Source organism: Mustela nigripes, chromosome 14 (genome assembly GCF_022355385.1).
Source record: "Mustela nigripes isolate SB6536 chromosome 14, MUSNIG.SB6536, whole genome shotgun sequence".
Classification (NCBI taxonomy): domain Eukaryota; kingdom Metazoa; phylum Chordata; class Mammalia; order Carnivora; family Mustelidae; genus Mustela; species Mustela nigripes.
This window is the reverse complement of record NC_081570.1, coordinates 34,596,508-34,608,541: the sequence shown is the minus strand read 5'-3', so window position 1 is coordinate 34,608,541 and position 12,034 is coordinate 34,596,508. Positions and strand designations below refer to the sequence as shown.

Genomic DNA, 12,034 nt, shown 5'->3' with positions numbered 1-12,034 from the left:
GCACAAGCATGGGGAGCAGCAGGCAGAGGGAGAAGCAGGCTCCCCGCTGAGCAGGGAGCCTGTTTTGGAACTCCATCCAGGGACCTTGGGATCATGCCCTGAGCCAAAGCAGATGCTTAATTGACTGAGCCATCCAGGCGTCTTGGGTCCTGTGGTAACTTGATGGTTAATTTTTTTCTTAGGAACTGCCGAACTGCTTTCTAAATGTACCTTTTTGTGTTCTCACCCGTAGTGTATGAGGGTCTGATCTCTCCACGCCCTCATCAACACTTGTTACTACCTGACTTTTTGATTATAGCCATCCTCATGGATATAACATGGGACCTCACTGCAGTTTTCATCTTCATTTCCATAAGGACTGTGATGTTGAACATCTTTTCATGTGCTGTTCATTCGTCTCTTTTCTTTGGAGAAATGTGTATTCACATCCTTTGCCCATCTTTTTTTTTTTTTTTAAAGATTTTTATTTATTTATTTGACAGAGATCACAAGTAGGCAGAGAGGCAGGCAGAGAGAGAGAGGAGGAAGCAGGCTCCCTGCCGAGCAGAGAGCCCGATGCGGGACTCGATCCCAGGACCCTGGGATCATGACCTGAGCCGAAGGCAGCGGCTTAACCCACTGAGCCACCCAGGCGCCCCCTTTGCCCATCTTAATCGGGTTGTCTTTTTATTGTTGAATTGTGAGAAGTTTTTGGTATATGCCAGATACAGACCCCCTATCAGATATATTATTTACAAATATCTCCTCCCATTCTGGGGGTTGTTCCTTTCACTTTTTTGATGGTGTCCTCTGAAGTACAAATATTTTGAATTTTGACAAAGTCCCAATTTATCTTTTTTTTTTTCTTTTAGTCCTTGAACTTTTGTCATGTCCAAGAAACCTTTGCTTAATGCCAGGCCGCAAAGATTTACTCCTGTGTTTTCTTTGAAGGGTTTTATTAAAGGTTTTAGCTCTTACGTGTGTGTCTCTAGTTTGCTTCATGTATTATCAAATATTTCCATATGATTAAACATTTTTCTTTCTTAGAATTGCTATGTCAAAGATGGCATGCTTTTGAGATTTTTGATCCATGTTCCAAAACTACTCTTGTCCCTGTCCTTTCCCCCCATCTTCCTACCTGTCTTCCGCTGTTGGGGTTCAGGCCTTTGCCTTCCCTGGCCTTGCGTGTTACTGCAGCCTCCTCCCCAATCCCAGTGGAGTCTAACCCAGTCTGGTGATTGGGGGTGGGGGATAAAAAGGGGTTGCCAGAGCCCTTGGGGGAGGCTTCCTGGAAGTGAACAGTGAGCCAACTCAGCAGGTGGAGCGGGCATTAGCCAGGCATAAACATGGAGTGGCGGCACACTGGGCTGGGGAGTGAGGAGCACGTGCGAGGTCCTGGAGATGGGAGCAGGGTGGCTGGCGATGGGAGCGGGGTGGTGTCGGGGTCCAGAGAGATGGATGCTGGCTCTGCCACTTCCTGGCTGCATGTTCTTGGGGAGAGTGGCTTACTCTCTCTGTGTTTTAGTTTTCTCATCTGTGAAATGGGAACAGTAGTACCTAATTCCTAGGATGGTTTAGGACCCAATGAGGAAGCATATATGGGGGCTCTGGCCGTCGTGGCGGGGGGGTCCCTGAGGAGGAGGAGGAAGCGAAAGAGGTCAGAGTGGATCTATTGATGGGCAAAGACAGCTATGTGTACACATTTGGAGCTTAGGTGGTAGAGACTTGGTTCAGCCTGGGGGCTTGGGTTTTGTTACCCAGGGTGCCGGCTGGGGGCAGTGGTTACAAGCTGGTCTTGAGACCACTTGGTTTGGGATTCCAGTTTCACTGGTTATTAGTTGTGTGACCTTGAGCCAGTTATCTGTTATCTCTGTGCCTTAAGTTGTTCATCAGCAAAATGAGAATAATCACAGTACATTGTTCATGGGATCAGTGTAAAGTTTGGTGAATTGACACACAAAGGGCTCAGAACAGTGCTCGAGGCGAAACGCTCTTGTCCCTGTTACCATCGCTGTTTTTCTTGGTGATGGGGAAAGAGGGGGAGAAAAGAGCTGGAAGGAGATGTGGACTTCAAGAGGTTTGTGGTGGCTTAGGAAATGGATTTGATTGCCTGCACCGAGTCGTGGGAAGTCCTGGAACATGAATGAGAGGTAGAGCCAGAGCCCAAGTCTTATCCCCAAGGGGCAGCAGCCGGAGGCCCTGAGATGTCAGCCACGGGAGGGAACCAGGTGATCTGGTCAGTGGAATAAGCACAAAAGAACAGGGGCTTTTATAAGAGGATGGAGGAATCGTGATCTGGATGTGGCAATAAATAACAGTGGCCATAACAATTACTTGTATTACTCTGGAAAGGGCAGTGGGTATCAAGAAGAATGCTAGCTCTTTGTCCTTGGATCCATCCTTCTCTTGGCAGCCCCAGGTTCATTCCAGCACGTTTCTCCTGCGTGCCTGAATGGGCCAGCTACAGGGCTGGGCACTGGGGATGGAGTGACAAACATGCCACGCTCAGCGCCTGCCTTCACAGAGCCTACTGGATAAAGGGAGAGACAGACATTAAATCATCCTACAAGTCATTAATCAATCCAGATTGGATCCTGCCACTTTCCCAATTCCAGAATTGTCCTTTGCTCTTGGAATAAAATCCCAACTCCTACGCATGGCATGAACGACCCTGCAGGATGGGACCCCAGTGCCACTCTCGGCAGCTCTCGAAACCACTGTCGTTCCTCTCCCTGGCTTTGAGCCCCCAGGACTGCTTGCTGGGCTTTACACCAACCCCAGCATCTCCAGAGCCTCCTGCCCCCACCCATGGCCTCTCTCCACCTGGTGTGTTTGTACTGGGCCTCCAGGGTAGCCAGCACGTGTGTCTTCCTCTGGGGGGCCTTCCCAGTCGCCAGTACTCTCAGCCTCGTTGCCAGAGCATCTTGGACTTTCCGGGTTATAGCACTTGAAATCTAGAATCAGAGCGGGCAGCACGGCTCCGGTGGGAGGATGAGGGCTGAAGTTAGGAATGAGTAGAGAGAGTGGGGCCCCAGGATGAGATTGTGTGGGGGTAATGGGAGATTTCCAAGGGCAGGAAGAGCAGCTGCAGCTCAGGGGCCGCCTCGAGTGCCTGGCTTGAATGGAGGGACGTGTTCCCGCCCATGATGAGCAGTACGGAAAGGCTGGGCTCTGGGACTGGGCGTTGTGTTCAGGGTGTCCATATTCCGAGAGTTTCTTCGTGGAAATGCCTCTCTGGGGAAGAGTCATTCCTCCCTGAGTTGGTGAAACCTGGGCATCTGTAAAACCTGGTGGAGCAGAAGGGAGTTTCATGTCCAGGGGCAGGTCAGAGGGTCTGCAGAAGCTGTTCAAACCTTCCCCAACCAGAGTGCACCATCATGGCCCATTGCAGGCTGACCTTAACTTCAGGAGGCCGCCAGCGGGTGTGGCGTCCCTTGGCTGCCTTTTCTGGGTTGGAGATAAACGCTGAAGTCTTTTGCTATGTCTTGGTGGTGGCCCAGGAGGGGACCACTGTAGGCTGGGGGAGGGGAGACTGTGCTCAGTCATGGGCACGGAGGTCAGAGAGCCTCCCTGGGGCAGGTCTCAGGAATCGAGTTCCTGGATCTCAGAAGTTCAAAGGCAGATCCAAGTGGGTGGCTGTTGATGGCTACCCCTGAGGCTGCTGCAGCCCAAGCTTCAGGGGCAGTCATCCTGAGCAGGGTGGGCTAGGGCCCAGGGAGGCCTAGACGCCTTTCTGCCAGAAGGGCCAGGACAGCGGAAGAGCTGCCCTAGCAGGGGATGGGGACACCAAGCCGGGAAAGGTGGTGCAAATGTTTGGAGTGGCCTGAGTTAGATCTGTGGGACCGTCTCCCTCCCCCTGGGGCCAGGCAGGTATCAGGGGAGCCTGGGAGTGCTGGCACTGAGGAGCACAGGCAGCTCCTGCTCTAGGCTGAGTTGCAACCCAGCCTGGGATGCCCCTGGGGGCAGGCCGTTAATCTCTGAAGGCCAGAGTCACCACTGCTGGAGAGCAGGAACATTGAACTTTTCAATCATGTTAATTTCCACAGGAAATTGTTGTCTTCCTTTTGTCCAAAGGTTAGTGATTTATATTTACCATCCTCTTAACTAGCCTTGAAATTTACTGTTGCCAGGTCACCACCAGCATCCATAAATCTCAAGGTGGCCGCTGAGCAGAGACAAGGGGCTTGGTAGTGGGAAGGGCACACCCTGGCCCTTGTGGGAGGGCAGATAACTAGGAGTGAACAGTCCTGGCGCTGAAGTCCCCCTGAGTGCGTGGGTCCTTACTTGGCAGGGGAAATGAGATGAGGTTTGACCAAACAAGGCTGCAGGGAAGCTTCTGGGAAAGTAGCCATGGAGGAAGCAGCTGGCTTGTGCCTTGGCACATCACTGAAGGAGACATTGCTTCTAGTTGGGGACAGTGCCGGTGGCACAGAACATCTTAAGTGGGTTAGTTAGGATGGGGAGCAGGGGCCAGATTCCCAGCTGTACACTTCCTGGATAACCTTAGGCCAGTAACTTAACCACTCTGTGCCCCAGTGTTGTCATCTTCAGTAATATTCCTTGCAGTGTTGTTATGAGTGTTAAGTCTTGGCAAATATTGGCAATGATTATTCTCTGGCAGGAGAGGGCGGGTGGTTTAATGTGGTCCTTCAGAGTCTGTCTGCTCTACCTCCCTCTTGGCACTGTCCCATCCTTTTCTCCTTTTAAGATCTCCTTCTTCTAACTGCTTGTGAAATTAGAATAGGGCTGGCAAACTTTTTCTGTAAAGGGCCATAAGTATTTTAGGCTTTGCGAACCGTAGTGTCCCTGTTGCCATGACTCATCTCTGCTGTTTTAACATGAAAGCAGCTACACACAGGAAGTAAATGAATGAGCATGGCTGTGTTCCAATAAAACTTTCTTGTAGACGATCAAACTTAAATTTCATATAACTTTCATGTGTCACAAAATATTAGTTCTTTTGATTTTTTTAACCATTTAAAAATATAAAAACCATTATTCTTTTTAGTGTGCGGTTCATACAAAACTAGAGCATGGGCCACATTTGGCCCATGGCTTGTAGTTTGCTGACCTCTGGATTAGAAAGTGATATTGCATGGAGGAAGTTCTCACTTTTCTCGCCTGAGCTATGTCTTTGAGTTACGAAAGAAAGGTGCCCTCATGTGGGTTTTTCCAGTGACCCTGCATTGCCTCCTGAGAGGCCTAAATGCCACTTGAGGCGGGATAGAGGAGGGAGCCCTGTGGGGACCCGAGGCGCGGGCACTGGCAGGATATGCCAAGGTCTGGCATCTGTTGCTTCCCTGCCTGCAGCTAGATTGGCTCTGGATTGGCCAGTCATCCTCACCCCGTGTGCCACCACTCGTGCTGACAGTCCCCTCATGTCTCTGTTTCAGAGAACAGCCCCAACCGAAGCAGGAAGGAGGCGGGGATGCGACAGCCTTTGGTGATTCTCTTGGGCTGGGGTGGCTGCACGGACAAAAACCTTGCCAAGTACAGCGCCATCTACCACAAAAGGGTGAGTACTGCAGGCTTGTGGACACCACGCCCCGGGGGGCATTGCCACCTGTGGCCTCTCTGAGCTCAGGGGCTGCAGCGACTGCTGAGCACCAATGTGACAGGCCTGGTACAGAGAACAGCCTGTGAGGAAGGCGCTGGGGTTATGGGGACTCTGGCAGGATTATCCCTCCTTTGCTGTCAGCTCTGTGGCCGGGTCTGTCTCCTTCAGCCCCCTGACCTGCTTCCTCTTCCTTCCTCCCCAAACTCCTTGGTGGGCAGCCCAGCCCCGATGTGCTCCCAGCTGTGGAGTCGGCCCAGACCTCAAGTCTGTTGTTGCCCAGATGGGCAGCAAGAGCCTGGGCTGAGAGTGCGGGGCACAGTGAGTACCCCCAGGGTATTCTCCATTTTCTGACCAGGTGAGTTTCTGTCTTGGGGTTGACATGGCACCTTCACATTCCCGTGGCAGGAGAGCCTCTTGGAAAAGAGATTCAGGCTGGAGGTCTTTTGGCTTCTTAGGCTACCCCAAGAGTTGGATGTAGAGCTTACGGCAATTGGAGAGAGCCCTAGGAAGGCCTGGTTATATTTTGGAAGCCTCTTTTACTTCTGTGGCTTCTGGCCTGGCCCTGCCCTCCTCAGCAGAGAGACGCCAGTGGGGACAGCCCTCGTTGCCACCTGGAAGCCCGAGGCCAAGAAGGAGTGGGGATCTCCAGTGGTCAGCCAGTGCCCCCAGCCCCTTGCCTCAGTCTCCCTCCACTGACCACCATCTGCACTGGGCCTGAAGGGGGTGTGGCCCTGGAGTGGGAGAAGGGTTGGGGGCAAAATGTTGTTCTGAGCTTGAGGCCTTCCCCCAGTCAACAAGGCTGGTCCTTTGGTGTCGCCTTTTATGAATGGCCTTGCGTTGGGCATAGTTTCAGCTACTTCTGAATTCCACTCACTGGGCCAGGCTTGTTTGTCTGCTTCGCCATTGGACTAAGACCCCTGAGGGCAGGTGGAAGAATAGGAATAGGTGAGTGTGGCCAGAACAGAGAACGAAGGAAAGGGCAAATGTCAAGAGAGGAGGGGGGTTTTGGGGGAGGGTGTGGGGCTAGATTTCAAGGAAGGCAGCAGGGTTGAGTTGGCAGGGCTGGCAGAGGGCTCCTCTGGGAAAGGAAGGGGTTCAGGACAGCATGCGTGTGGAGAAAAAAATGTTCCAACTCCAAACTCCTGATACTAGATTATTTAAAAGAAAGTAAAAATACCAGATCTACCACCTAGAGATGACCTCTCTTTACTCATTCATGCCCATCCTTTCAGCTTTTCTCTGTGTGTAACTTTTCTTTACCTAACAAGATCTATTGAATATACTTAAAAAAAAAAAAAAAAGATTTTATTTATTTATTTATTTGACAGAGACAGACAGCGAGAGAGAGGGAGCACAGGAAAGGGGAGGGGCAGAGGGATAAGCAGGCTCCCTGTGGAACCAAGCAGCTGAGCAGGGAGCTGGATTGTGGGGCTTAATCCCAGGACCCTGGGATCATGACCTAAGCCGAAGGCAGACGCTTAATGACTGATCCACCCAGGTGCCCCATTTACTTTTTTTAAGAAGATTTTATTTATTTGTGAGAGAGAGAGAGAGCACAGGCAAGGGGAGAATGGCAGAGGGAGAAGAAGGCTCCCTGCTGAGCAAGAAGCATGATGTGGGACTTAATCCCAGGACCCCAGGATCGTGATCTGAGCCAAATGCAGACGCCTAACCGACTGAGACATCTAAGCATTCCAATTTTTCAAAATACTGTTTTGCATCATGCTTTTTCTCAGATCCTGATCTCAACCGTGCTTAATCTGTTTTCTTCTCCTTGAGTTCGCAGTCCATATTCAGATGCTCTACAGTCCCCAAAATGTCCTTTATAGCTGATTTGCCCAAACTAGGATCCAATCTAGATTACCCATTGGATCTAGTTACTTTGTTCCTTAAGGCTCTTTTTATTTATTTATTTTTTTAAGATTTATTTTTAAGTTATCTCTACACCCAGCATGGGGCTAGCAGAGAATATATCCAGGAGTGTGTGATCCCGAATCATGCTAGAAGGAAAGTATGATGGGTGCTAAGAGGTGTTGTGTGATTTGGCCAGTTTGGGAGAGCATGGGTGACCTTGGTGAGAACAGGGCAGGGAAGTTAGTAGGAGGGGACCAGGTGAAGAGGGCAGGTGTCAAAGATTGTCTTGGAAGGTGGCGAGAGCGTGGGATAGAGTTAGAGGAGAACACAGTGTAATGGCAGAGACTTCTTAAAAAATAATTTTATTTGAGAGACAGTGTGCATGTGGGGGGTGGAAGGGGAAGGGGCAGAGGGAGAGGAGGGCGAGTCTTAAGCAGACTCCCTGCTGAGTGCAGAGCTCTAGTTGTGAGGCTGTTTCGGGACCTTGAGATCACAACCTGAGCCAAAATCAAGAGTCGGATGCTTAACCGACTGTGCCATCTGGGTGCCCTGAGGCTTTAAAAATTTTTTTTTAAATGATATTGGTTTGTCAGGAATTGAGAGAGATAGAGGAGGAGACTGAAAATACAGGAGAGGGAGGCAAAGACCCACGGCAGGACTGCGGGTTCCAGTGTGCCCAGAGATGGAGATCCGCTTGGCTGGGGGGTGGGGGAGAAACTGGGATGTGACCTGCAGAGACTTCTAGGAGCATCTGACTGGGGAGGTGGCAGCAGAGATGTGGGCACCTGGGAAATCTCAACATGAGGCCCAGACCTGCGGGCACAGGGAAGCTGGGTACACATGTGCCCTTCCCTGGGAGTGCTGGGGCCGCAGAGGGTATGTTCCGCATGTGCCCTCATAGGTGACGCGGGGTTGGAGGGCACACACCGTGTTATATCCTCATAGATGGCGTGTTGACAGGAATTGCTGTTTATGTCTCCATGTGAATGCTCCCGGTCAAGAGTGTGTGTGTGTTTGTGTGTGTGTGTATGTGTGTGTGTGTATTCTTGAAGAGAGTGTAGCATGTCACTGTTTACCTGCCAGTGGTATGTGTGCACGTAGGTGTGTCTTGTCGGCTGTGGCTTTGTTGTGTACTTACATATGGTGTGGCGGGTGCACGAGTGAGTGGTGGGTGCCACATGCCTCTGTGTCCGTGGCATACGAAATGGGTGGGCTTTTGCTGGGTTCTTGGAGTTGCGTGTACGGCCGTGTGATGTGGGAGTGTGTTTGCATTTGTGGGAAATGCTGTGTCTTGGTTGGGGAGGGTTGGGGCGAAGATATTTCAAGTCCCACTGGGAAGTGTGAACAGAGCATTTTATTAACTCTCCCCAGATCCTGACTGGCCAGGTGGCATCACTGGCCCCTCTGCAGAGTCTGGGGAGGGGGGCTTCGGCACGCCAGGGCCCCAGTGAGAATAGTGCCAGGAGGAGTTGGGGACAGGTGTCAGACTGGAGTCAGGGACAGGGGTGCAGTGAGGGGGCTGACGGCAGGGTTATGTTAGCTGACCATTTGGTTTCGCTCTGCGTCACTCAAGGCTGTTCTCGTTATTACTCTTGCCGCCACTGATGGCTGCTGCTGTTGGTTGACTTTGTGCAGGGTGCTGTATGGGGCACTTGAGGTGTGTGTTTTCATTTGGTCTTCACCATAGCCCACAAGGTGGACGTTATTCCAGTTTACAGTTGAAGGTACAGGCCCAGGATGGTGACGCAATTTGCTTTTCGCCCCTACTGTTAACAGTGGTGCCAGGAATCAAAGCCAGACCTGTGTGACCCCAGAGCCCACCTAACTCAGATTCCACTGATAGAGGGCCCTCTATCTCTTGAGCAGGACAGTGAGAGGGGATTAGCATTTAGGCAATGGCATTGGCTGCCTTTTCTTTTTTTTTTTTAATAAACATATAATGTATTTTTATCCCCAGGGGTACAGGTCTGTGAATCACCAGATTTACACACGTCACAGCACTCACCATAGCACATACCCTCCCCAATGTCCATAACCCCACCGCCCCCTCCCAACCCTCCTCCCCTCAGCAACCCTCAGTTTGTTTTGTGAGATTAAGAGTCACTTATGGTTAAAAAAAAAAAAAAAAAAATCTCTTTTGGTTTGTCTCCCTCCCAATCCCATCTTGTTTCATTTATTCTTCTCCTATCCCTTTAACTCCCCCATGTTGCATCTCCACTTCCTCATATCAGGGAGATCATATGATAGTTGTCTTTCTCCGATTGACTTATTTTGGCTGCCTTTTCTAACTGACATAGGAGAGGATCTGTCTGGAAATTTTGAGGCATGCTTGACCCAGGCATGAAGGGGTACATGAAATTGGCTCAGATTTTAGAATTTGAGGAATAACAGTGTTTATCATATTTGGAATTTCAAGGCGAGTGGGAGGAGCGATCCCAGGCCTTAGAACCAGAGAAATTGGGGTGCCAGGCCCCTGTGCCAGAGAGCACTTGATGTGGGTCCAGCTCACGAGTGGCCTCTGGTGGTCAAGGCTGGGGCATGCAGGCTGCATCTTGTGTCGGATTTTATGGGGGCAGCTCCTTGTGCCTGGGAGGGTGGGGATGGCGCAGAGCAGAGTCACTGCAGCCAGGTATGGCCAAGCAGTAAGGCCTTAAATATGCCAGAGTTGAGCAGATGAGGTGCAAGGGGGAAGGTGGGAGAGAGACAGGGCACGGGCCAGAGATGGCTCCCGGCCTTACAGACCGTGCCAGGCTGAGTGGCTGTAGCCAGCATGAAGTGATTATTCCACAACTGGGCCTCGATTGTACCTTGCACTCTGGAAGGCCCCAGTGTCTGTGAGCGGTGAGCTGGTGCTTGGAGCACCCGTAGGCTTATGGGCCGCCGGCAGTCAGAGCTGCGGGACATCTCTGACCCTAGCTTGGACTTCCCCCTCCCCCACCCACAACCTACCCCTATCCCTGAGGACCGACCTGGCCTCTCTCCTCTCCCCAGGGCTGCATCGTGATCAGATACACAGCCCCATGGCACATGGTCTTCTTCTCCGAGTCCCTGGGCATCCCTTCACTTCGTGTTTTGGCCCAGAAGCTGCTTGAGCTCCTCTTTGATTATGAGGTGGAGAAGGAGCCCCTGCTCTTCCATGTCTTCAGCAATGCCGGCGTCATGCTCTACCGATATGTGCTGGAGCTCCTGCAGACCCATCGGCGCTTCTGCCACCTGCGTGTGGTGGGCACCATCTTTGACAGCGGCCCTGGTGACAGCAACCTGCTGGGGGCTCTTCGGGCCCTGGCGGCCATCCTGGAGCACCGGCCTGCTGTGCTGCGCCTGCTGCTCCTGGCAGCCTTCGCCCTGGTGGCAGTCCTGTTCCACGTCCTGCTCGCCCCCCTCACAGCCCTCTTCCATACCCACTTCTATGACAGGCTACTTGATGCGGCCTCTCGCTGGCCTGAGCTCTACCTCTACTCCAGGGCCGACGAGGTGGTCCTGGCCAGGGACGTGGAACGCATGGTGGAGGCACGCCTGGCGCACCAGGTCCTCGTGCGCTCCGTGGACTTTGTGTCATCTGCGCATGTCAGCCACCTCCGTGATTACCCTACTTACTACACCAGCCTCTGCGTAGACTTCATGCGCAGCTGTGTCCACTGCTGAGCTCCTTGCTCCACTCACCCAACTCCTCTCTGCTCCAGAAATAAACGCCCCACACCTCCCCACAACCTCTGTCCGTGGGTGGCGGGGTCCTCTCCTGCTTCAGCTTCATGACAGCCCTCTGGGACTCTGTGGTCCCACGAGGAGAGAACTCCCACTGAATCCCAGCAGCCTCTGCCCCAGGAATGGTTTCTTCCAGGATCCTAGGGGTGGGAGTGTCTGGACAGGTTTCTGTGGGAATCTTGCCCTGGCTATGTTTGGACAGGCATGGGTCAGGCTGTGGATGCCTGGAGCTCTTAGGCCAGGTAGGGCCCACAGAGTGGGGAAGGTGGGGCTGTTGAGGAGTCCCAGCTTTGATCCTTAACTTCTTGAAAGGCAGGTGAGCTTTGAGTAGTGGTGCCAGAGGACAGGGTCAGGCTGGTGCAGGGGACTAGGATTTCTGCTCCCAAGCCCCACAGCATGACGCGACATCCGCATAGACCCCACTTAGTAGTTGATGTAGAGAGACTTCTCTCACCTCACCGCTGGAGAGAGGGGAGCTGATGACGTGCAGGTGGTAGGCCTGCCGGGATCCACAACGCTTTGCTGGGAAGATATTGGTCCAGGAAGGCTGCAGGGTGTCTGACAGGCAGCTGGAGTGAGGAGTAGGAAGACAGTGGTGCCATATAGGACCTGGGACAAGCTAAGTTGGTAGCCCTGGAGACCAGGGCCGGGGCGAGGACTCCTTCATCTCCTTAAGAGACTCACTTGGATCATCTCCAGGCTGGAGAGGTGGCTTCAGCCCGAGTTCTCTACCTTCTCCTGTTCTTTAAGTCCCTGTTGCACAATGCTGGCACATAGTAGGTATTCAATAAACATGCTGACTGAATGAGCTCACTGTGACATTCAAGGGACTTGGGTGGGGGACAGGGATGGGCTTTGTAAGTTTGACAGGCAGTGAAGGAGATGGCTGGCCAGGCTCAGGGTGGGAGCTGACGCTTGATATTCTCAGGACTGACAGCC

At 52.2% G+C, this 12,034-nt stretch overlaps 1 protein-coding gene across 1 annotated transcript in view; it reads left to right on the top strand.

The window, feature by feature from the left end:
• TMEM53 (transmembrane protein 53) overlaps positions 1-11,903 on the top strand; it is a 27,655-nt gene extending 15,752 nt beyond the window's left edge. The window contains exons 2-3 of the mRNA XM_059374529.1: positions 5,373-5,494; positions 10,382-11,903. Of these exons, the coding sequence (XP_059230512.1) occupies positions 5,373-5,494; positions 10,382-11,035 (776 nt within the window). The 3' untranslated portion in view covers positions 11,036-11,903. The remainder of the gene's footprint in view (positions 1-5,372; positions 5,495-10,381) is intronic.
• Positions 11,904-12,034: the final 131 nt, after the last annotated feature.